We start from the raw sequence: 26,753 nt of genomic DNA, 5'->3' as shown, positions 1-26,753 counted from the left end.
TGCTGTGGACGGTAGGAACTGCTGCAGTGAGACGTACATGGTGCTCTGCAGCGCTTTTCTGCAGGCGGCCAAATGCTACCCTAACCGAGCACCTACTTTGTGTCAAGATGTGAACATTTAGCGACAACTATGAAAGGTTGTCATGTTTACCCTGCAGCATGTGCAGCGTGTTTTTTATTGGTGTTCATCTGCAGTTCATGTCTGGTTGAATCATTACTGCGACAGTTGGAACCCATTTTCACAGTTAAAGACAGATCTGGGGGATACGATTTGGCAACTGGTAACGTCTTATAAAAATCTGTGTGATTAAGATGGTCATGGACTTTGACAGTTATACTGTGCTTCACGGGGATACCCCAATTCATCCAAGTGCACATATGGACAGAGAATTAGCTTATCTGGAGTAGATTGTTTATATTCCAGTCATGCAGAGATGCTCATGGGTGTTTTTGCATCTAGCAATGTTCAATTTGCACCAGAACTGCTGTCCTTACACAGACGTTGAGGTTTTTAACGACATAATTTTGCATGAAAAGGACATTAATCTGAAATAAATAGTTATTGTGAAGTATTTTTGTAATGATTGTTTTTAATAGAGTTTGCTTATCAATCCTTGCAAGAGAGTTTCGACCCCAACTAACAGCGTCATTTCAGTGGGTCAGTGTAGTGCTGTGTATCAGTGCACTGACTCCATGTTTGGCCCTTTGAACTTCAGTTTAGATCAACATTTAGCCTCTTCCAACACATGCAAATGATAAGGTGTCTTAGACAGTTGGCTGTGTCCTGTTTCCATGAAATTCACTGTGGACATTTATGGTCCCCAGGGGTCAATCATGCTGTTTTGCATGTTTCCTATCCTTCCTGTGAACTGTTGTTTAAACGGGTCCTTAAACTATTTAAAGTCTGACCACTATAAAAGCTAAAAGAATGAGGTTGAAAAGTAGTTACAATAATACATTGTTTTAAGAATCTTTCCCTGCAAGACTTTTATCTGATGAGGCATTAAAAGCGCGTCGCTGGACTTTGTTGTAGTGCGTTGGGGTTTGTGTTCTGGCTTTTAGTTCAGTTAATTTGTACGGCACCAGCTCACAGCAAACGTCAGCTTAATGCACAAATTTAATTCAGATCGATCCAACTCATTCTACCACCGTCCTATCATATAATCAGACTCCGGTCCAAAGCAGACAGACATCTCAGGGCACATTTTAAGTCACATGGTCATAGATCCAACAAATACTCTTTTAAATTGCCGATTACACACAGTCGACTGTGATCCAACTGAAGAACTCAATACTTAATAACTTAGTAACTTGAGCAAGTTAAATCTAACTTTGTCAACTTAAATGGTGTTTTCCTCCTCTGGCACATGGCTCAAGGGCTTTGACAGCAAGTTAACACAGCTCTAAGGCCCTTCAAAGCCTTATACATTATATAATAAGCTTTAGTTATTGAAAACAGATTTTAACTCACTATTAAAATATGTATTCTGCACATATATGTATTTATGTATATATTTTTTCAAGCCAAACCTCTTTAAATATGCACTATACTATTGTGAAGGAGTTTGTAATGAACAACACGACAAAAGGGTTTTAATTTTAAATACCTTAATTAAAGATAGAAGACTGTAAATTAGTCTCAGGTCTGCGGGAAAGAGTGAATTTCTGGGACTAAATTCCTTTTTACGGGGCTTATTGCCCTAGTAAGATATGCAGAGATCATGGGAGCGATGCATTCAAGTGTAATGCCAATCGGAAATAAAGTTATCCATGCAAGTCCAGCCAGTTCCATTGAGTCATTGACTTTTAGCAATCTCTCATCCTAAGCAAGCATTACATGACAGTGGAAAGGGAGAACTCCCTTTTAACAGGAGTTAACTGCTGTGAGAATCTGGTGCAGTCTGAGCAAATGTCTGCTGCTGCTATTAGTTGTTAAAAACAACAACTAGGAGAGACCTAAAAAAACAGACATGGAGTACTTTCTATGTAAGGAAAAACTAAGAGTTCACAATGTACTTTATCAATGAGCCGATCGCAATAACTCCATCAACGACGCCTTCCAGGAAAGCTGTACAGCTAAACATAGAAGCAGGCCAGGTGTACCTTCAACAATGCAACAATGAATGGCAGCCATATTTGCAAACAGGGCATAAATGGAGAGTAGCAAAGGAGAATAGCAGAGTGCCGAAAGTGGGTCCGTGAGCCCTCCATCAGCCTCCATAAGGTTAGGTGGGACTCTAACGTATTTCATATTCTACATCTTTTAAATGTAAACCACAACCTAACATTCTCCACAAAGTCGACTCAAACATCTCAGGGCAAATTTGACGTCACACATTTATAGAGTCTCCGTGACGTAACAAACCAAATATGTCACATGTGGTCGGTCTGACTCGAAAAAAAACAATATTGCTGGAGCTTCAAACATGTGGTATTTTGACGTATTTGTCAACAGCCGCGTGGGCTTCTTCCTTCCACCGGCACGTTGTGGTCTCCGTCCAGCTCTTTCGTGTGGTGTTAAAACATGTCCCAAACATCTCTGACCCACGTATCTCTTCTGCTTTTTTGCAAGTTGTGAAAGAGGCCTTGGAAAAGGAGGCACTGGGCTGATTTTCTTCACATCAGCTTTCTTCTGAAGTGGTGCCAGGGCAATATACAGAGAGGAGTGTGCATGGCCTCACACCAGCTGTGACAGCTCAAAACATCTCTTACTACAGATTTCTACCACTCGCCCACTCGTTTGACTTCTTTGAGCCTACGCCTTCCTCTGTGTCCTTGTGAAGTTTCTTCCTCAATAGTGAAGTGTATTTTAGAATTAATCGAATCCTCATATCATCCAAAATCTCATCCAAAATGTTAGCAGATATAAGAAAGAAAATCCTTTCAGTTTAAGTATCCATTTTTTCTAACATTTGAAGAATCAAATTGGCTCAGATGAGTCTTAAAAACCAAGAGATGAGCACATGTTTCTGTTTTTTATTTAGCTTAGTGTTAAATGTCAGCTTAGGACATGTAAATGTCTTCTATTATTTTCTAAAAATGCCTCAACGTGAGAGATGTGCATTTAGTTCACTTTAGGCTCAGCTTGACGGGGGTCCCTTCAGCTTTTTACTGTCAACCCAAGAAATACTTTCATTTTGTCGTCATCCCAGCACGGAATTATAGCGCTGAACCGGGCTGAAACGAGGAATCACTTTTATATCATGTGTTTGTGAGTTTGCGTCTTTCCCAATGCGTCTACGGCGCACTCACCGGACATCTGCATGCAGAGCTCCGCGGATGTGCGTGGTAGTTTCCCAATTGGCAAACATTTACACACCGACTCCGTCATTTGCGGCCTGTTTGGATTGGCAGTGGCGCTGTCCTGATTGGCTGGTTTTAATGAGAACTTCGTGAGATGGATTTGTTTGACTGGGCGCTCTAAAATACAGGGAGCGTGATTAAAAAACTACATTCCCTGTACTTTACCTCTCAATGGTTTAAGCTTTGCATCATTGTTTTGGTGATTTTTTTTTTTTTTGAGCTAGTCCGTTCCACACTTTAGCTGCAAAAACGGGTTGAGTGAGAAGGAGTAACTGAGGGAAATAAGGTCATCTGTAGTTGCATTATCCACAGAGGAGACCAGTGAAAAAGCCCTATTGGTTTATTAATGGCAGTAAATTTGATTCATTTTCATATCAAAAGACAGAAACCTTTATAACCCAAACCTTTTTAAAACTTCTGTTAGAAGTGGCTTTACCTTAGGGGGTTGAAGACTAAGGAAAAACCAAAAGCAGTCAGATCATTGTTACATTGAGTGCATTTATAGAAAAAAAAAAACATATAAAGATATACTCTGCACTAAAAGTAATCTTCTTTTTATCGGACAATGGATTTTAAAAAAAAAATCCCGCCTGGAAGTTCCCCTGAATGTGGTCAGAGAACCATGTAGTATCTCACTCGTCTTCAGATTTCCACCAACCTGAGTTATGAAGGACTTAGACAAACATTGCCTTTCCCCCGCTGATAAGACAGCCCCCATCACGCCTCACTCACAGACATGAAGTGTAGGGAGAATACTTCTGGCTGCTGCAGCTGGGCTAGAGTTACCTCTGCTTTCAAACAGTGAATCCAGTGAAAACATACTTTGAGTCCCTTTGTCTTTTTGCTTTGAATGCAAGAAATGTTTCCATTTTTGACATCATCCCAGCACAGAGTGAACCTGCTCCGGGCTTGATGCTTCCTTGGCACCTATGCATTGCCAAAGAAGCATTAGGAATGCTTTCGACATCTAAACAGGGTCTTCAAACCCATGTCAAGTTAAAAAGCAATGTTGTGGGCTCATATATCAGCTAAAAAAAACTTCAGAAAGACAGACTATCAGGAGTGAATTTGATATTTTTTGGGAAATTGATGGCTCTCTAATTGCTACGTGCTAAGTGAAGCAGATATCTTTCTATACATAAACATTTGTAAGTTATTTTAAATACACTCAACCAATAAAAAAAAAAATCACAAGTATAACAAAGTCAATCATTTCTGCATTAATGACAGAAAGTGCACACTAAAACCTAAAACATTTATTCAACAATTACGTCTTTAATATTCTAGTTATAATGTCAAAGTGTGGAATTTTTTTTTTTTTTTTTTTTTATGTTCGTCAAGCTAACATCCATAGAGTAATGTAACATAAACACACTTATTTATGCATTTGTAATGGAACTGGCAGATAGAAACATGGTGTGTTTTGAACCAGAAGAAAATATTTTTAAAGACCGGGGCTCTACAGGGTGTACAATAAGGGGGAAAAAAATGCTTCCTGCATGTTTTTTTAAGATGAAGTAAAGTTGTCACAAAAGCAAACTGGAGTTTTTTCCCGATGAATCACTGTTTCCATGCAGAACTAATACACCCTCATACACAGTTACACCTCCCGAAGCTTTGAAGTTACCGCACTGGGTTGCCTTCATAACACAGAGATGACACAGAACTGGCAGAATATCTCTAAGGCAGACGAGGAACTGAGTTGAATTAGCATCTGTTAACAAGGAAGTCAGCCAATTCTACAGCAATGACAACAACAATGTCCGGAACGCCCTCAAAGCTCTGGGCCTCTTTGTTTGTTGCACCTTGACAGGTGTGTTGTACTATAGGGTTCCCGTGTTTCAATGCCAGAGTTTGTTGCTGCCTTTCTATGGTAATTTATTAGTGATCTATCTTTAAATCCAATTAAAAGTGCATATTCAGATTTAAACCAAATGTATTCCAATTTTAGCCTAGACTATTGACAATATAAGCATTGTTAGATGTATTTTTAAGCATGAAATCCTCATTTGGATATTTCTTGCAAACTCCACATTATCCTTTTCCTGTTTCATCTGTTTAGACGTTCTCATCCTCAGCTTTTGTATCACATCCCCTGTAAATGTCTTAATGCCAGAGGCTAATTTTCAACTTGCTCTCATCTCTCAGGATTGATACTTTGTGGTATGAGGAACTGTAATTCTTATTTTAATTTGCTCACGGCCCCCTGTGTGCTTTCGAAAGGGTAGTTGGCAGATTATCTCCTAGACAGACAGATTCTCAGTGTTTCAGTTTGATGACATTAATATCTGCTTAGAAACTCTAATTAGGAGAACTGATCTTTGAGCCTCAACAGAACCCCCGAATGACTGCTTCAGGAAATGTACTTGTGCTTGTACAATGTACTTCAAAAGTTATTAAGTGATTCATATGACATTTGTTTCTTTCACACAGCACTAAAGGAAAATATCATTTTTAGCTTTTTCAATTATAAAGCAAATTACCTCCACTATTGCTTACTGACAAAAACAATGACGTTACTGGATCCTTCATTTTTGACCTGTGTGATCACTCCCTGTCACTTGCTTGTAACAGAACAGATGGTAGGGATCTCTGAAGTATGAACTGGGTCTCTATGTATTACCTAAACGTTTATGTTCAAAATTGTCCTCGATGTGAAACGAAAAAACTAGAACAAGACAAAAGGGCTTCAAATAAAAGTAATTTTACTAATAAGTTCTTGTTTTATACTGCTTAATTTGTTTGGCTTCCATCTGAAAAATGTAAAAAGGAAATGTGGGTAAAAAGTGAAATTGTGTCTACCGATGGTGATCTATAGATGTTTGAGGCTGAATTCCTTTTCTTTACCCTTAAATGTTGTAGATATAAGGAAAGAACTAAGTGAAATGCTTAGAAACAAAGGTGAAGGAGCTATCCTTAAAAATTCATTCAGAAAATACTCACATTTGTTTTTATTTAACACACGTTTAATTGCGCAGCAGTCACTGTTATGTCTCCCATGAAAAAGGACAAACATTTTCTGACGAAAAAAAATAGGTTGTCTAACTTTTGGCTTGTTTATTTCATCACAATTTAGCCATTAATACTTAAACGCTCCTCCATGTGGGGTTGTTATAATTAAGCCCTCCCCACCACATACACAAACAAACTCCCACAGCCCCCCCCCCCGCCCCTTCCCCCCAAAAATATAATAAAAGATTGAAGTCGTCTGCAGCCTCTCTACATCTTAAAAAATGGAGTAGCCTTCTTACGTTGCGCTCGGTTTCCTCTTTCCTCATGTGGTTTATTATTCTTCTCCTCGGCTTGTGTCGCTGCCAGCTTTACAACTCTCTCACTCCTACACACCACTCACCCTCTGTTAGGAGTTACAGTCGAGAGTGTGGGCCATGCTCTCTGCTGAGCCCCCCCGTCTGCCATCTGCTCAGGAAAGAGATGGAGGCTCATTGACTGCGGCCAAACTCATCACCTCGAATGAATGATTTCCAACCACTCACGGCCCTTCCAACGGCGTCTTAAATACTAAAAAAAAAAAAAAGAAGAAAAAAAAAAAGTAAACATTTGATGATAAGCACAGGTCGCCTTATTTTTCTTGGCAGCGCTCCTGATGAGTGTGCCACTGAGAGCCAGAGCACCCGAGCACTTCTTCCCATTAATGTTTTCCTCCAAAGCTCCATTTATAAAACATGGAAGGAAGGTAAAATCTAATCAACTTGCGAGGTTACCCCTAAAGTAATCTAGAGCCCACACTTGCTAACAATTACACCACCGATACCCAGGGGCCTGATCTGATTGGTCTGTTTACCTTTTGCTGTCCTGGGAGATCCTGCAGCAATTAAATGCGCTTCCTGGCTGACGGTTTGCGAGTTGCTCTTTGGTGCACCCGCCATCCCATCTCTGTAGATGTGCCGCGTTAATAACGCCGGTCATAATGTCGAGTAACTCATTACTGCCGTGCCAACCCTGTCACCGTCCCTTTCAGACAGACAGCTCTCACGAAGCAGGCTGCGTTTTTTTTTCCTGCTGGCAGCTTTCTCTGAGAGCCTCGTAGAAGTCAACACACATTCTGCCAAAAATGTTCTTTTTCCTCAGGGTGAATTTCTGCCAAAAGTCCTGTTTGGCTTAGGTAAACAGCAGAGAGTGGGTCCAAAGATGCTTTCAAAGGCTCCTGGTATCATGCTCCTGTTTTTTTTTGACCGTCATCTCTCTACATGAAAATATTTTTCAACATGTCGCCGCTTTTAGTTCTAATTTTAACCGTGCAGAGTTGCAGCCCTTAACCGCTGACGTGTTTTTCTTACTGTAGGTGACTGCGACGGATGCGGACGGCGGCTCCTTTGGCTCGGTGTCCTACTCCCTCGGCTCTGGCAGCAACAGCGCTGTTCCCTCTCAGTTTACCATTGGCAAGGAGACGGGCCAGATCTGCACTAACGCCGCTCTAGACCGGGACCAAGGGCCGGACAGCTTCGACTTTACTGTAACAGCAGTAGACGGGGTAAGCCACCGTCCTTTGAAATTGCGCTTAATACGAATCCTGCAAGCCACGTTGTAAAACCTATAAACATAGCAGCCATGCTTTTTATTTTTACTGACAGGCGAGCAAAGACAGAACCCGGCAATGCAAAAAAACAAAAAAAAAAAAAAGTCAAGTGCCAAGTAAAAAGTAAAAAGTCTGAAAAGCTCTCCATGGTAGGTAGAATTGCTCAACCATCCTGTTCGCTGGCTGCCAAAAAATACTTAAAAGATGGAAAGCTTTAAAATGTAGGAAAATGACTTTTGGTATGTTAAAGCGATCAGATGGAGAAATACCTCGGCTGTCAGGGAGTAATACTTTAACAAGCTGGACTGCCACCTCCCTCGGTTTTGTCACCTGGTCCAAATGAAAAGCCTGCATTGTATTCTTTTCATCTAAAAAGCCAGTGGAATAGACTCAGGTGCCTTGGGAACACTCACCCAACACGGATCATGAGATTGTTCTCTTTCCCAATGGAAGCCATTAATCTGTGTTCATTCACAAATCTGTTTATTTAAGAGGCTCCGCCACACATTGAACCATTAACTGGCTTTAATGCTTTTTTTCCCTCCCCTCATTTTCATCTTTAAAGGAATAGTTTTCCTAAAAAGAAGTTATGTTAAAATCGTATAAGCAGTCAATGTCTTAACTGTAGTAGATAACCATCTTGGAGTCTTCATTTAGTAAAACGCCCAGATTAGTTAGTCCTGCGGGGGGGGGAGCCCCCAAATTAAAAGGGTCACAGACTAGTGACCCCCCTTTTGGTGGATGGGAAGTGCAACCTTCCCTTTGCGTTGAAATGAGGAATGCTGAGAATCTTGTAAAGTTTTACTTTGGTATCGCCTTCACAAATAAAGAACTACAATTTTCTTTTTTAGCCCATCAGAATGAAATCATGTCATGACCCCCAAGAGGTGTCTGGCGACCCCCCACTTTGGGAACCCCTGCTCTAAACCATCATCAAGCTTGCATTGCGCACGTATTTAGACAAAAAAGTCTGATTATTTACGCAGGAAAAGAAGTTAGGGGTTGGTTCCCTACCGATGAGTTTCCTGTGTGGTCCTGAGAACACAACATGTGAAGTAAGGACGTAAAGATGAACAGCTTCATACTGATTCGCTGACCTTGCGAGGACGTCGGTAGAGCAGCTGCAACATAACGCAGTTGTTGGATGAAATCTGGATGCCTCGGCCTGATGTGCTAACTGTTTGCATCAATAAAGTTGAATCCAGTCAGATTGAAGATGATAATGACATTCATGAATGAGCTCCTGTGAGACTCGTGCTGCAGTCAGTCAAGCTGTGGAGCTGAAATATTTTCTATGTGGGAACTGCTACTGCAAGCCAGAAATAAACCTCAAAGGTGTTTTTAAAACCTCATCGGTCCGGCTTCGTTAATTCGTCTTGATGACTATTTTTCCTGAAGATGCAATTATTTGTACGGCATGTTGGTTGCATCTTGTGCTTACCAGTAGGCAATTTATGTATACTATTTAGGTGATTCGTCATTTTTTTTTAAAGAATTTAGTCTATTTTTTAATACTTACTATTTTACTAGTTTAGTTACCTTTTAAAAATGAAATTATTTTAATGTGAATGTCACTAAGCTTATATTTTCACCCTTATGAGCCAGTATAGAGACCATACTTGGTAAGGTCACCTTATTCTTTTTCTTAAAAAGAGTAAAAGTCACACAGAGCAAGAGCAATTTTTCACATTCAATTAATGACAACACCTAAATACAAACCTAAACCTGTAGCAAGTCATGTATGTAAATGTTTTTGTTATTCAGTTTATTGATTTATGATTTATCAAAATTATGCTTTTGTTGGCCTCCAACTTTTCCCCCATGATTTCCGTATGAAATATTTTTTTCTTTTTTCTTTTCTCTAATATTAGTTGCACAATGTTGATCTGAGCGCTGAAAAAAACAAAAAAAATCTGAGTCAGGGTTTTTAAATATCAAAATAGGTTTAGTTATAAAATATTTGAAGGGAAATCAGTGAATGACGTTAAATAACTTGAAGCATGTACTGTACCATAAGGCTTTGTGCCGTACAGGGTCAGAACTCCTTAAGAGAACCTTTGATGCAGTCTGACCAGAATCCTGCTTTCAGGTCAGACTGGCTGTACGTGTAACGATTGCGTCTTTCTGTTTCCTCCGCAGGGGGGACTGAGTTCAGTAGCCTACGTGAAGGTGGACCTGGTTGACATTAATGACAACAGACCCGCTTTCTACCCAGTCAGTTATGCTGTTAGTCTGAGCACGCAGAGTGCCCCTGGCACCTCTGTTGTCAGAGTGGTGGCGTATGACCCGGACTCAGGCGAGAACGGCAAAATTACATACAAAACAGTGCCTGGAGGAGCTTCCCCGTATTTTACTCTCAACAAAGACACAGGTACAAAAAAAAAAAAGCCTTTCCCTGTCCATGCCCACGTATAGTTGTGCTTCCCAAGCATGTGAATGAATCTTTTTTTGTTTTTTAACCATTTTGTAGGTGTTATCGCCCTGTCTCGGTCAGTTTATGGGAAAGCCAACTCTGTTATCCCCCTGGTTATCGCTGCTCAAGATGGCGGTGGTCTCTTGGCCTTAGAGAATGCAAGGGTCAACATTAGCGTGGTGGCAGGACTGGTGGCGCCACCTGTATTCGAACAGACCCAGTACCACTTTACTGTGTCAGAGGACGCCCTGCGTGGGACGGAGGTAGGCGTCGTCCAGGCCAGCAGTAAGACAGGTGAGGATTCTGGAGGATGGCTCCTATCTGATATCAGCAACTCCTGCAGCGTTAGACGCTGGCTTAATCAGTCCGAACTTGAAAGTAAGTCGTTGTTCTTGTTTTGGTGTCTTTCTTTCACTCCAGGCAATTCCAGGGGCATCACTTACACAATAAGCTCTGGGGACCCAGCGGGCTACTTCACTGTGGATTCGGACACTGGAGCCTTAAGGACCAGCCTGCCCCTGGATCACGAAGCCCAGCCAGTTCTAGATTTGGAAGTGCAGGCCCGGAGCGGCAACCCTCCTGCGTTTGGCCAGACCCGCGTACACGTCACCGTCGCAGACGTCAACGATAACCCCCCCGTCTTTTTGCCCTCGTCCTCAGAGTCCCTTCTGCTGCCCGAAAACACAGAGATGGGCACAGTGGTGTATCGGATCCAAGCAGAGGACAGGGACTCGGGACTCAACGGACAGCTCAGCTTCGATCTTTCGTCCCCAAGTGGAACCCAGCGGATTTTCAGCATCGAGCGCAGCACCGGAGAGATTCGATTGGTCGGGAGGCTCTGCTTTGAGACCAACCCCCGTTATGACCTCCTGGTGGTTGCCAAAGATCGAGGCGTGCCCCCGCTCAGCGCCACCCTCATGCTCGTGGTTCACGTGCAGGCGGAGAACGAGCAGGGTCCTGTGTTTGATACCCTCACCTACCGGGTGGAACTGAAAGAGGGAATGCCGATAAACACTCGCTTCCTGCAAGTCAGGGCCATGAGCAGGGAGATCCCGGGCTCGGGTCATCTGAGCCCGCTGATGTATCACCTTCGCCCCGATGGAGATGCCGCAGGATTCGGCATCGCTGCAGACAGCGGCTGGCTGTTTGTGAAGAGCTCCCTGGACAGGGAGCAGAAAGACATGTATCTCTTAACAGTGCTGGCCACCGTGACCCACGGAGGGTTGAAGAAGACGGGGAGCGCCACGGTGCGCATATCTGTGACGGATGAGAATGACAATGCGCCGCGGCTCGCCCAGCAGAGAGTTTTCATGGCTGTGAGAGAGAATCTGCCCACGGGAACAGGTTTTGGTCACGTGTTGGCCACAGACAGGGACAGCGGCGCCAATGGACGCCTCAGTTACCGCTTCCTTCATGCCGACCGTCACTTCCAGATAAACGCGCACACAGGTTTGTAAAAAAATAAAAAAATAAATAAATAAAAATGTCTGCAGTGAATTAGTGGATTGTTTAAACCACACTGAGGATTGCTTGGATTTTTATCAGGATGTATAAAACTGGAATCTGTGTAATCATGCAAAAATTAGTCAGTGATAAGGAAAAGATGTATGAACTAGAAAAAAACGTGCATTTAGTTCTAATACAGAATTTTAAGTGTAATCTTGATTACTTAGGGCATTTGCTATCGACACCCCTGTGTGGGAGAGTCAAATAATCTAAATATGCTTCAGTATATGTCTCACAACATCTAAAACTGAACTGAAATAACTGGCTGGGCATTTTTTCAATCACTCTGAAAGCCAGTGTATAAGAACCCAATGAACCATTTTTTCAGTGCTGGGAAATTCTTTTGGAAGAAAAAAAAAAAGAAACAGTGTTTAGTCAACTAACCGTGTAATGTTTTAAAGATGAGAGAGTGAAGTTGCCCCCCTGATTATGGTCATAAATAAATCAGATAATGGTGACAGCCGCACGGAGGATCTTTCTGGGCTCTAATTGGCCCGTCGAGCCTTTTGCTCTTTGGTTAGAGACTCATGCTCTGATTTGTGATCAGTCTCTGGCTTAGTTATCCACCTCTGCAGCATCTGCCAATCCTCATCCACTTATAAATGTGACGTGTGTGTGTGTGTGTGTGTGTGTGTATGCGTGTGTGTGTGTGTGTGTGCAAGCAAGCGAATACATAAATCCACACGCTGTTTATGTCTGTTACTCCTGAGTGTCATTGATAAAAGCCTGCTGACTGTTAAGTCCCTCATCGTTATTCCAGTGTGCTAGTCTCTCTGCATAAACTCCCTCTCATCCATCCCCCTTTTTCCTCCCCAGGTGAAATCAGTACAAGAATGACTCTTGACAGAGAGCAACAGTCGAGTTATCAGCTGATGGTGGTGGTACAAGACGGAGGGTCACCCTCGCGCTCTGCGACAGGCACCGTCTTCATTACGATACTCGACGACAACGACAACGACCCCGCTTTCATCCACAGTCAGTCGGGCAAAAACATCATCATACAGGTGCTGTCATTAGGCCGGGGGCATAGATGGACAAAATAAAAAGTGAGAGCGATAGCTCGTGTCTAACATTGTGTCGGTGTATTTTGCTTTTAACCAATAGGTGAAAGAAGGTCAAGTTGCTGGTGCTCTGCTGGGAACGCTGCAAGCCAAAGACCCAGATGAAGGAGAGAATGGCACAATAGTCTACTCCTTGTCAGGTACATTATGCATAAAATACAGTTAAACAATCATTTATGTGCTTATTTCTGTCTGAATAAATACGTTTACATAATGTGGGAACTGTGTGAAGTTATTAAAAATCTATTTTATTGCAGATCTAACCTAAGGAGTGTTAATGTCAACATTTAATTAGGCAGTATACATTTGATTCTGTTTTTACATTTAAAATTATCAGAAAAATTGGAATGTGCCAATTTTGAGTTTAGTAATATGGCAAAAAAGAAATAGACAAAAAGAGAAAAAAAAATAAGTTCAACAAATGAGACTTATTATAACTGGATACAACTGTTTGGGTTTTCTTTTGGAGAGAAAACAAAACTGATAAAAGAGAATTTCAAGTATGCCAACAAATGTGTGAGAAGTTTCTTCCAAAAAAGATGGCAAAGATGAGCATACTGGAGGAATTTGGGCAAATTCCATTGGGAGAAGGTGGGAGGGAAGCTTAAGCTGCACCATCTCTGATCCCTCCAATGGCGCTACATCAAGAACCATCATGTGTCAGTGGTCGATGTAGCCATCTGGGCATGGGGAAAGTTTAGGAAACTACAATGCACAGTTGTGATCTACATTTTCACTTTACTGAGCTGTGGACCAGCCTTGTGTTGATGACTTTATCTAAAGATGGCATCGTCTTTTCAGCGAGCAAACAAATCTTAGATTGACATTCGCACATTGGAAAAATGACTTGGTTAGAGGAACCGGTATACCAGATTTCTTTTTAGAATAAATGGAGTGTGTGTTCTGAGTCAGTCAGAAAAAAAAAAAAGACTGCCCAGACTGTTATTAGCAAGAGGTTCTACAGCCAGACTCTGATAGTATGGATTCTGCATCAGCGGTCCTAGAAAAACTTATTTACACTTTCACTAAAGCAGAAAGGTACAATGAGATATTTGAAATATTGATTTCATGAGAACTACCTGCATTTCTCAGCAAGACAACTGCAAAGCAACATTTTACCTCATCACTTTATTTATAAAGCATTTTAGACACAACAGCAGGGCTGTCTAAAGGGCGTTTAGCAGTAGACTGTGACGTAATTGTTCAGAAAACGTGATAGAGGATAGCAAACCTATTCAGGAGGTGTCGAAATGTTTTCAGAAAAAACTGAGCCAAAGTCTGGTTGCTGTAGCGATGACCCGGATAACCGAGAATTTGCACATGCATGTAATAGAGGATAAAGAAAACTGAACGGCTGGATAAATAGGAGCCAAACGGTATATAAAGATATCTGCAATCACCTTGCAAGACTAGAGAGTACACAACAAAATGTATTTGAGGGCTAAAAAAGTGGATGTTGCATATGTCCCCTTTAAAGAACCACTTTAGAAATGCAAAGACAAATCAAAATAAAAAGGTAAAACGAGGCACAGACACATTAAGTAGATAAACAAATAAAACTTTCATTTTTAAAAATGCACACATAAATCCAATACTGGATAGCCACCACTGGCCTGGCTTGTCCTCAGTGGGAAATTATTGGATATTCTTGAATCAAAAAATGTGATGTTATTTCATCACATTCCTCCAGCAAACACATTTTTTATATGTTTGCAGGAGGAATGTGATAAAATAACAGCCGAAACATCTATGCAGCTGCTTAAATTTCTTGGATTGTTGAGAGAGGGAGCTGGTTGTAGAACGTGTTAAAAGCCTGATGTGTTAAAACAAATGTTTAACAAATGAAATGAAACAAAACATGACTTAAACTATACTGGTTTCATACTGAAGGCAATAAGAAAAAAGAATCAATGCTTTTATCTGTGCTTCTATTTCATTTTCATACTTCATTACAGCTGTTGCTCACAGTAGCCAGTAGAAATCATTTTCTTTAATCTTCTATGTCTTTATTTTTATTATACTTGCATAAATGAGACAAAAATTTTGCAATATATCCGGGCAAAGCAAGCCCACATTTTTGTTTTGTTTTCATGGAGAAGGGTCCGTGAGGCAGGCTTGGGTCATACACTGTGAAGCTGATGATAAATCCGTGGGCTAGTCAGGGTTTTGTGGTCGTGATACAGTCCAGGTCTTTGTCGTAAAACAACAGAAGCTGACGCGGTGTCCGACAGGGGCAAGGTGAGAAGGAAATCCAGAAACGAGAACTTGATAGTGAACGGACAAGGCAGGCAAGGAATGCTGGACATCTACTCACTCAAATGGCTTTCAAAAATCTGGCACCGACTGACTGCCTAGCTTCAGTATATAAAGGCAGTAGAGCAGGTGAAACTAATTGCACTTCTGCAGGATGAGGCACACAGGTGCAGCAGATATTCTGATAGCAGGAGGAATGTGAGGGAACCATTCAGTCAGCCAAACCAGAACATGACATCGACTAAATATAGCGCTTTTTTTAGTCTTACCGACGACTGCTATTCCATAGAGCCTTATTCACATAACCACTCTTAGATCAGAAAGCAAGTTGGAGTTAAGTGCCTTGCCAAGGGACATGTAGACATTTGGCAGGAGGAAGTTGAAACTGAACCTATAGCTTTTTGATAGCAAGACAACTACTCTTCTCCCTGAGCCACAGTCATCCGAGATCTAAATGGAAGGTACAAAGAATATGCTAATGTTTAGCAACATTAAGTAATCTAAGCATTTATTTGCTGGAAAGTCTTAAAACCATAAAATGCAGATACAGTCATATTCAATAAAGTAGAATATGCATTCTGATTTCAAAAAGTACCTTTTGAATGAACAAAACTTTAAGCAGGTATTGAGCAAACTTTTCATTAAGCCAACATTTCTGTATTAAAATGTTCTGTTTCTATTGCTCTGATGTAATATTGTGAATTTCTATGTTGTTTTTATTACATGTTGGCTGGAAATCATTGTAATCAACAGAAATAAAGGGATTGAAAACGCTAGTAATGAATCTTTATGTATTTCACAAATTAGTTACTGAAATAAATTAACTTTTTATTCTAATTTCTTGAATATGACTGTATATGAAAAATAAACGACAAATTGTTATCACTCCCACACAAGTCAGTCACATGTATGCATAAATGTTTAAGTGAATTTTCTTCTATTTGTGTCTGCAAGTAGATGGAGTAAAACAAAGGAGACTTTGGCCATCATAATTTGTCATATTCATGCTCAAAATTATAAATGGTTGGCTTCAGGTTATTATATTTTACCTTTCTACATCTTTCATCTCCTGTTGAAATGTTAAAACTTTGTGTCTCTCCAAGGTCCAAGGGCTGAGCGTTTCTCTTTGAACGCAATCACTGGCGAGCTGCACTCATCATCCCCTCTTAGCCACTCAGAACGGGCCGAATACGCGCTGACAGCGACAGCCACTGACAGAGGACTACCCCCGCGCAGCGCCTCCTGCTCCCTCACAATTCAGGTCAGGATCCGACTGGAGCGCTGCCAGCGCAAACACTCTCACTACACACCTATTTTATATCAAAGAATGGACGCAGGGCTGAGAGGATCCATGTCTCCGGGCCTCTCAGACTAGCTGCCGACATATCAGCCTCACTTTTGACAAGGTCGCCTCCCACCCTCCTCCCTTTCCTCCTCTTGCGAATTTTCTAAAGGGAAATTTCAATCTGAAATGGAAAAGTGGGTTTAAATTAAATACTCCCAGCTGGCTTATGATGAGGACCAGCTGTAGAATGCTCAGATCAAGGTCATACCCAATGACTTAAACACTTTTTTGGTACAGTAGCCCTTTTTTACGAAAAGTTGCAGAGCTTTACTTACACTTGACATAAAACATGGCACTGAAAGTATATAAAGGTAGTATATAATACGGAACAGGAATGGACACAAAAGAGTTCTGGAAGGAACTACAATTTATGGGTTCCTGGAAAATAGAACTGGCATATCCATCAAATACAACTTCAGTTTTTCTTTCTTTTCAAATATTATTTAAAAAAACATGAAAGTCATGATTATTAGTTAATTCAGTCAAACGTTGCCTTGTTTTTCCTTGCCTGCTGATGCATTTATAACATTTTCCTATAATAATTCTTTTGATTTCTTATTTTTTTTAAATCTACAATTATTTCTTTGGATAGCACTACTCCTCTATCTAACATCGAATTTCAGTGATTTATTATTATAATTATTTATGTAGTTAAACATGTGCTCTTTTCGTGCAATGTCTAAAAAAGGAATAAACACCCATGGTAAAAAGTATAGAGCAAATCCTTGAACTGTTTCTTCTGTTGGTTGTGTTACTTTTATCATCTATTATTTTTCCTGGCAGTAATGCAAGTGTCATATTGAAAATGATTAATAGTTGCAGCTCTTTTATCTATAAGAGAGCTCTTGTGAGTGGATTCATTTACTCCTATTGAGCACATTCAGTGCAAGTGAGAGGAGAGAGGTACAATCTGCTGCTGCTTGGCAATGAATATACATAAATGAAGCATCTATTAATCTATTATTTCTTTGCATTTCCATGTATACTTTGGTTTTTCTCGATTGCAGGTCATCAGCAAAAACAGTGAAGCCGCTAAGACGAGTTCCCACTCCATATTATTTAACTCTGTGGAGGAGGAGGCCAGTCCTGGCTCTATCATTGGCTCAGTTCACCTCCATGACCACAGAACCACCGAAGAGGGCAAGGTGACCTACACGGTAATCGGGGGGACAGATCAGGATGGGACTTTTGTTGTGGATCGCCTAACTGGGGATGTGTACCTGGCTCGTCCCCTGGACTACGAACGAGACACACGGTACAGCCTGAGAATTGAAGTGGACGACTTCTCGCAGGTCCCTCCTAGAAGCACACTTGTCAACTTGGACATTGACATAGAAGACAGCAATGACCATTCCCCTGAGTTCGCCGAGGACCCCATCACAATCGTCATCTCTGAGAACATGGAGGCCGGCTCTTCTGTCTACACTTTCCAGGCTACAGATAAGGACGGCAGTGGGCCTAACAGTGAACTGCTCTACTCCATTATTCACCAGTGGCCAAACACCCCTGGCCTTTTGATGCTTGACCCTGTCACCGGGATTCTCTCTTTGGGTCACAAGCTAGACCACGAGGTCACGTCCACGATGATGCTGGTCGTCAAGGCAACAGATTCGGCCCTCAATGCCAGCCAGAGACGCTGGGCTTCTGTCACGGCGAGGATCTATGTAACCGACGAGAATGACAATCCGCCGGTGTTCATATCGCCAACGGCCGTCAGCGTCATGGAGGACCAGCCGGTGGGCTTTGTGGTGCTTTTTCTCATGACCAGAGATGACGATCAAGGGGAGAACGGTAGAGTGACTTACAGAATCCGTTCAGGCAACACCGGAGGGACATTCAACCTGAACCCCAACACAGGTATGTTTAGTTTAAGCCGCATAATGTTAAAGTGTTAAAGTAAAATATTGTTTTGTTTTGTTTTTTAACGAGAAAACACGGACTAACTTCAATACTTATAGCGTCCTACCTCAGTAGACATTATGTCTCTAAACAAAAGACCTGTGCAGTTGCAGTGGCAGACACCTTTCCTCTTCTGCCAGGCACATGCACAACACTGGTGTCATTTCAACTTGTCACCAGAGGGGGCAGACGTCTGCAAAAATCCTGGAATTTACGCTAGTCGCCTTTAAGTTATTGAAGCTAGATAACAAGAGTTTTAGTTTTCCATAAAAGCTAAAACTATAATCCCTGCCTTTCAATTGTCACTGTCAGTTTTAAATGATTTTGTTATAAAAGGTTTTCTTTTCCAGGGTGTAATAATATGCAATCTAAAGTGTTTTTTCTTCTTAGGAATGCCTCAAGGAAAGATAAAAAGCCTTAAAAGAAATTAAAAATTGTTATGTGTAAACATAAGCTTAAAAAAAACGTGGAACAATCCAGATCTTGAATTTGAGTTTATTTATTTAGGGGAAAAGAAATTTTACCACATCAGCAGAATAATATTTTTTTTTATCACCAGGGACACAATTGTTTGCATCCTGACTGTTATATGTTGTGCCACCACTGTTTGTTAGTGCATACAGAGAGAGGTATCTTTCTTCACATTCCACTGTGCACAATCTTTTTATAATATCAAAAAGCCAGTATTGTTTTTAAAGTTATCTTACCTTCAGTTCAATTCGCATGTTTTCCATTGGATTTAGGCCTAAAGACTGAAATGACCATAGAATTAGGTTGATTTTGTGTCCCGAGAAATATGTTGTTGTTTATTTGGCTCTATGCTTTGGATCATAATCCTGTTAGTAGGATTATTCACACTCACCTCCCAGTGATGACCCAATTTCAGTTTATTGGCAGAGGCCATCAGATATTTTGTTTGAAATTGTAAATGTCGAGGTACAGCAAAGGGTCATGCACTCTAATGTGGCTCCCAGTACCTTTGGCAGAAATACAGGCCCACAACATCACATATCCTCCTCTTTATCTAACAGCAGGAAACAGAAAACCATGGATCATTAATCTGAAGATCCTAGAAACTAGATACAAATTAAAATGCAAGTTCCATGTATATTAAATGGACTCTTATTGGTGCCAATGAATATTTTTTTTAAACTATTTCTTAACATTATCTAGTTGGATCTATGTAATTACTAGATGTTAGCTTGTTTCTTGTCATGGCTGCCAAACTGATCCTTCTACACAAAGTAATGCATTGCTTGCTTATCACAAAGCACAACACACTCTTGGTTTACCTTTCTTCAGTTATCTCCCTCTGTTGGAGGCTGAACAGAGCAGCCTGCCAAATAAAAACCTCACACACGAGAATGTGTGCAAGCACACGTGCACACACAACAACCCATCATCTGTTATTGTAGGTCTATTCCCATGAAAGACCAAAGAACCTCCTGCCCAGGCTTCTGGGAACCATTAGAGACGGGATCAGTTACGCATGTTTGTGTGTGTGTGTGTGTGTGTGTGTGTCCGCACGCGTGTGTGTGCTTGTAGACGTGCACTCACGCCATGTGTCTGTGTGCTCGCATTACCCTGCCACTTAGTCAACGCTGACCCTGAGCTATTTGGTCCTGTGGGCTTTTGTTGTGGTGTTTGAGACACGCGTCAACATTTGCCCCACCTTCTCTTCAAGTCCCAACCAGGATCCCTCCTCTGAGAAGATGGAAACATTCAGAATCTGTCATGCATGGCGCCTAATCTGCCCAGTGTGTTTTCATCACGAAGTGTTTCATGCACACTGGTTATTTGTTTGAATAATGACAAAGTTAATCTTCTGAGTGCCTGGCTTGCTCCTGTTTTGGGGTCACAGACTGGATCCTGGACCAAGTGTCACTTTTAACCCCCTTAGAGAGACCCATCAAGCCGATCCTCAGGAATCAGTGAGACAGTGTAACTCGTTTTGTATTGCTTTTTGTCAGAAGGGTGGTGGTCAATTTCATTTTCAGTCATAATTAAGAGTAAGTGGAAGATCTAAAAAAAAAAGGTAAAAAGTAAATAACACAACTGGACTTCTATTCTGAAGCTGAGGACGTTTCACTTCCTGGATCGGAAGAGAAACATCTTCAGTTTCAGAAGAGAAGTCCAATTGTTTTATTTTTTAACCTCTTTTTTGGTTGGTCATGACTCTGGATGACTGAGAATCTTCACCAACAGCAAGTGGAAGAGTGTATGGCTCCATTTAAGTTCCAGTTAATTTATAAAGTTTGAGTTCACGTGTATTTATATAGAAAACGTTGGGTTACTTAACGTAATCCCTGGTTCTTTGATAACAGAGTGAGGTGTTTCACTATGGGAATCGCCTTGGCGTGACCAACTACGGAAGCTCCAATGACATCACGTCTGTCTGTGACAGACAGGTTGAGCCGTGACCGTGGCTCCACCCACCAACTATATCACGGCCAACCTACCCGCCTCAACTCATTCTAGGCAGGTTTCTTTCCGTGACCATGCAAGAAGGGACGTGTTGGTGAAACACCTCACTCTGTTATCAAAGAACCAGGGATTACGTTAAGTAACCCAACGTTCTTTTTCTAACTTCGCTCGGTGTTTCACTATGGGAGATATGGCCCACTCCCGGATTGCATGCTGACCCCGAAGCCAAACATGATAGGAATCACATTCCAGGCCTCAGGTGGACTCTGACGTCCCTGCTCCAAGCACTGTGTGTGCTAGCGATGGCTGGGCCACATCCAGCCTGTAAAACCTTACAAACGTGTGCGGTGTAGCCCAACTGGCCGCAGCACAGATGTCCTGAACCGACACACCACGGAACAAAGCCCAAGAGGTGGCCATGCTCCTGGTAGAATGGGCCCTCACTCCTTTAGGTGGCTCTGATCCTGCGCATCTATATGCCAGAGATATAGCATCCACAATCCAGTGTGCTAACCTTTGGCGGGAAACAGGTTTGCCCTTATGAGCGGTAGCCCACGACACAAACAGATGGTCAGCTCTTCTAAAACAGGCTGTCCTGTCCACATAAGCTCTTAAAGCTCTCACTGGACATAAGCAATGAAGCTTCTGCTCTTCTGCTGAAGAGAATGGGGGTGGATGGAATGGCAGCAGTTCCACCATCAAACACCTGTATGACGACTCCAACACCTTTGGCACAAATGCAGGGTTGGGTCTCAAGCACACCTTAGAGAGCCCGGGTGCCCACTGTAAACAGGCCGGACTGACTGAAAGTGCATGCAACTCACTCACCCTCTTAGCCGTGGCCAACGCTAAGAGCAGAGCAGTTTTCAATGAAAGGAACTTTAAGCCAACACCCTCCAAAGGTTCAAAGGGATGATGACAAAGGGCATCCAGCACAAGAGTGAGATCCCATAATGGCACCAAAGGCTTAGAAACTGGCAACTTACGTCGTGCCCCTCTCATGAAACGACACACTAAGGGATGCTGCCCCACAGGTTTATTACCAAACCCCACGTGACAAGCAGAAATTGCAGCTAAATAAACCTTAATTGTTGAAAAAGCCTTGCCCTTTTCCAACAAGCTCTGCAGAAAGCAGAGCACATCCACCACTGAACACTGAAAAGGAATGGCCTGTTTTTTCTCACACCATTCCTCAAAAACCCGCCATTTACTACTGTAAAGAGAGCGAGTAGAAGAAGCCCTAGCATTCTGTATGGTGTCGATGACCTCCGGGGGGAGGCCTGTTGCATTTAAATTCCACCTTTCACGGGCCAAGCCCAGAGAGTTAGGTGATCTGGGTGTGGATGATAAATCTCCCCTCGCGCCTGAGACAGCAGGTCCCTGCGAATGGGGAGGGGCCATGGTTCGGCTGACAGAACTTGGATTATCTCTGCCACCCAGGGCTTCGATGGCCACCATGGGGCCACCAGAATCAAAGACAGGCCCTGTTCCCTCACTCTGACTAGAGTTGAGGATATCAGGCTGAGAGGAGGGAAAGCATAAAGCAACACGTCTGGCCATGGGTGAGCCAGCGCGTCCATGCCCAGTGGAGCGTCTGGGTCTGACAGGGAGAAAAACAGCGGGCAATGAGCGTTTTCCCATGAGGCGAAGAGATCTACGGCAGCCCGTCCGTATCTCTGCCAGATCTGCTCCACCACTTGAGGATGCAGCTTCCATTCTCCATACAGAGGGTTCCCTCTGGATAAAAGATCGGCCCCTCTGTTCAAAATCCCCGGTACGTGCGTCGCACGGACCGACAGAACTCTGGTGCTGCTCCACATAATTATGTCCCTGGCCAGTCTGTGTAACTGCAGGGACCTGGTCCCGCCCTGACGGTTGATATAAGCCACCACAGTGGAGTTGTCGGTCTTTACCAAGACGTGGCGACCCATCACATAGGGCATGAAATGTTTCAACGCGACGAACACTGCGTGCAGTTCCAGCATGTTGATGTGAAGCCGTGCCATTTTCGGCGACCATACGCCATTCACCGTTCGGCCCATCATAGTTGCACCCCAACCGGTCATGGACGCATCGGTTGTCATGGTAACCCTGGACGCTACCGTCCCCAGCGGCACGCCCGACGCGAGAGCCGCCGGGTCTCTCCACGGCTGAAGAGCCGCCACACACGCCTGTGTTACTTTCACCCTGCGGCACAGATGACGGCGGGGACAGAGTCGCAGAGACGCGACCCACCGTTGAAAGTCCCTCATCATCAGAAGCCCCAGATGGACAACCGAAATCACGGACGCCATAAGACCGATAGGCCGTGGGCCAGAATCTGTACGGTGACTTTTCGTATGAACTGTCAGGGGGCAACTTTCTTGCACCGGGATAAGTTGCTACACATAGCAGTGATCTCAAAACACCAATGTTCCCACGTTTTCACTTGCACATTAAGAAGTTATAGCCGATAAAAAATCTAAACTGTGGCGCTCCAGTCCAATAAGTCACGTGATTCGATTTTTGCTGCTCAGCCAATCCGATCGCTGTATTGTCAGCTGAGCGAGTTTACCACGTCATCATGGCTGCGCCCGTAAGATGGTTGTTTCTGTTGTGTCTGTTTCCAGACGAAGAAAGCCCAATAATAGCATTTTGTGGCGCCACCTGGCAGAGATCTTGATGGCAAGAAAAAAATAAATAGCCCAGACCATCCATCCATTCATCCATCCATCCATCCATTCATCCATCCATCCATCCATTCATTTTCTAACACGCTTATCCCTGCGTTCGCGAGGTGCCGGTCCCTATCTCCAGCTGTCAATGGGCGAGAGGCGTTGTATAAACTGGACAGGTCACCAGTCCATCGCAGGGCAGAAATAGTCCAGACTTTTGCCCAATTTACTGTGATATCACCAAGACCTGCTGCGCTAGGATAGCACAGGTGTCGTTGTGCCAAACGACTTATCCCCGCCAGAATTTGTATTCCCTGCGCCAAGAGCGCATTCAGCTGGAAGAATGAATCTAGTCAACTCCGCCTCATTTCCAACCTATTAGGCGTGGAAATGAGGATGTTTTACTTTTCTTAACGAAATATAGCAATGGTGTCGTTACATTATCGTTCATCCATCCATCCAGTATAATACGTTATGAGAAAGAAAACGGTCATTTCCAGATGTGTCACGAAAATATTAGCTTTATGTTATTAGATTGTCGAATGTCTGTCTGCTGAAACCAAAATCCACCTTCCTAAGTCCATCACAGCTGTCTGCTGGTTCTCTTTTTTTCTTTTTTGGTAGCTAAACCCGCATGAATAGATTATATAAAGCGGATTTCACGTGTGATCAAATGAACACTGAATAAAGGCACAGCCAAAATTATCAGATTTAATAAGATTTTAATTCAACCAAGAACCTTATCGAGATATTAACCGTATTAAGAAAACGAGATATGTCTCTTTTAAAAATAGAACAACGTATTAGGAGTTTAAAAAAAATAAATTTCATTTTACTAGAATGTGATGTTTAAAATATTTAGACTTCACAAAGCTGGAGGTTAAAACTTTTATTGATTTCAAAAATACAATACAAAATTCTACAAATTCCGAAGGGGATAACTCGTTTGGCACAACGAGTTTATACAACGCGTCTCACCCATTGACAGCTGGAGCTCGGCACCAGCACCTCGCAAACCCAGCGGGGATAAGCCTGTTAGAAAATGGATGGATGGATGGATGGATGGATGGACAGATGGTCTGGGCTATTTATTTTTTTCTTGCCATCAAGATCTCTGCCAGCTGGCGCCAGAAAATGCTATTATTGGGCTTTCTTCATCTGGAAACAAATGCATACAAACATCTTACGAGCGCAGCCATGATGAACTGATGAACGCGCACAGCTGACAATACAGCGATCTGATTGGCTGAGCAGCAAAAATCGAATCACGTGACCTCTTGGACCGGAGCGCCACAGTTTAGATTTTTTATCGGCTATAACTTATGAATGTGCAAGCGAAAACGTGGGAACATTGGTGTTTTGAGATCACTGCTATGTGTAGCAACTTATCCTGGTGGAAGAAAGTTGCCCCCTGACAGTTCATACGAAACTTCTTAAGGAAGCGTCCTACAGATTCTGGCCCACGGCCTACGAGGAGCCGCAGGCACAGTCTGAACGAAACGACGTTTCCCAACTGAAAACGCGTCACGCACTGAGTGAATGACAGGATCCTCCCCTCTGATAGTGTGACACGATAAGAGAGGGAGTTTATTCTGAGACCCAAATACTCCGTGCATTGCACGGGAATCAGGCGGCTTTTCACTCGGTTTATTCTGAACCCGAGGTTGATGAGGTGGTTCATCACCACCCGAGAGTCGCTCACTGCCTGCTCGCTTGATCGAGAGCAAATGAGATAATCGTCTATGTACGAAAATATTCTGATCCCGCGCGTCCTCAGCGGGGACAGCGCCGCCTCCACACACTTGCTGAACACCCTCGGGGCTAATGACAGCCCGAACGGGATGGTTTGAAACTCGTAGGCTGTGCCTTGATAAGCAAACCTGAGAAACCTTCGGTGTGGGGGGTAAATGGAAATGTGAAAATATGCGTCCGCCAGGTCGATGGTTACAAACCAATCCCCTGGACGGATGGAGCGGCACAGTGCTTTGTGCGTTAGCATCCTGAATGTATACCTGCGTAAATGTCTGTTTAACACACGCAGGTCCAGTATGGGGCGTAGTGATACGCCGTCTTTCTTTGGAATGAGAAAATAGCGCGAGTAGAAGCCCTGACGAACCTCCTCGTCCGGTACTAATCTTATCGCTTTTTTGTCTAACAGGGAGGCGATTTCGTCCTTCAGGACGTGAGCCGAATCCCCGGTGGCAACCGAAGAGAGCACTCCGTTGAACCGCGGAGGTCTCACGGCAAACTGTAGTCTGTACCCCTTGGAAATTGTATTCAAAACCCATGGAGAGACTGCGCATGCGCGCCACTGATCTGCCCGAGCAGAGAGAGGGACGGCGTCGCTGCTGAGTGACGTAATCCCCTCTGCACTGCTGAGCTCGGCTCTCTTGTGAAGAGCGCAAGCTCCCTCTGCAGGGCGCAGAGGAGAGTGGCAGAGAGTTATTTGAAATTTTCTCTTTTTTTGTGGGGGGCTTTCTGCCCTCGGCGACATGCCTGGCTGCAGAAAAGCTTTGTTTATTTTCTCTGATTCCCCCAGAACAAAACATCGTGCAACGGGGCACAGCTGAGTGCTTGGTGACACTGATAAAACGCTGTGGAATGTTGGATGACACTGCTGAAGTGCTTGGTGACACTGTGTCATCTGCCCCAAAATGTCTTCTCCCTGAACATGAGAAGGAGAACTTAACATGACTCCTGGTGAACTGGGAACTACAGGAGCATCTGAACCCTGGGCAGTGCCTGGAAACCTTCTCTTCAGAGGGGAGGTTGTCAACAGAGGGGTTAGGTGGCCCGCTTCTTCTTGCTGTCCCCGGGGTGGGATGGACGATTTTTTGCAGCAGCCGCTGCAAAAGAGTGCTTCCCCCATGGTCTTGGGTTCTCCAGTTTGCTCTGCTGGGCAGGTTGTGTAGATGGTCTCCTTGAAGTCCTGGCTACACTTTGCCGCCCTCTCGCTGCAGCAGCAGCAGCAAAACCAGGTCTGGGGCCCTGTGGGGGAGTTTGGCTGGGCTTGCGAGGCAAACAAAGGTTAAAAGCCTCTCCCTCCTGTTTTCTGAGGGTACTTGTCTCCCTCATTTTCTCCAAGGAGGGGCCAAATAGACCTTTTGTCGGGTCATAAGTTGCGTCCATGATCTCAGCCTTCTGGGAATCACTCAGGCCTGATAGGTTTAACCATAGGCCTCTTTCCCCTGAGACAGCCAGACCCATGACACGGCCGCAACCTTGGACTGCACCTCTAGAGGAGCGTAAAATGAGATCGTTCACAACACAAATCTCATCCCACAGACTGGGGTTAGGTGTCCCCGAGTCCAGTTGACGCCCCATCTCCTCCAGGATTTCGCCTTGGTATGCAGACAGCA

The 26,753-nt window shown here is 43.2% G+C and overlaps 1 protein-coding gene across 1 annotated transcript in view; it reads left to right on the top strand.

The window, feature by feature from the left end:
* Positions 1–26,753, top strand: part of LOC105937994 (protocadherin-16) — a 117,174-nt gene that overhangs the window by 74,735 nt on the left and 15,686 nt on the right. Inside the window, exons 3-10 of the mRNA XM_012879584.3 lie at positions 7,606–7,794; positions 9,979–10,210; positions 10,310–10,546; positions 10,673–11,701; positions 12,575–12,762; positions 12,863–12,959; positions 16,176–16,333; positions 17,425–18,274. Of these exons, the coding sequence (XP_012735038.2) occupies positions 7,606–7,794; positions 9,979–10,210; positions 10,310–10,546; positions 10,673–11,701; positions 12,575–12,762; positions 12,863–12,959; positions 16,176–16,333; positions 17,425–18,274 (2,980 nt within the window). The remainder of the gene's footprint in view (positions 1–7,605; positions 7,795–9,978; positions 10,211–10,309; positions 10,547–10,672; positions 11,702–12,574; positions 12,763–12,862; positions 12,960–16,175; positions 16,334–17,424; positions 18,275–26,753) is intronic.

The sequence above is a fragment of the Fundulus heteroclitus genome, chromosome 18 (genome assembly GCF_011125445.2).
Source record: "Fundulus heteroclitus isolate FHET01 chromosome 18, MU-UCD_Fhet_4.1, whole genome shotgun sequence".
In the NCBI taxonomy this organism is placed as follows: Eukaryota; Metazoa; Chordata; class Actinopteri; order Cyprinodontiformes; family Fundulidae; genus Fundulus; species Fundulus heteroclitus.
Note: the sequence above shows the minus strand (reverse complement) of the source record. Positions and strands in the feature narration are given on the sequence as shown.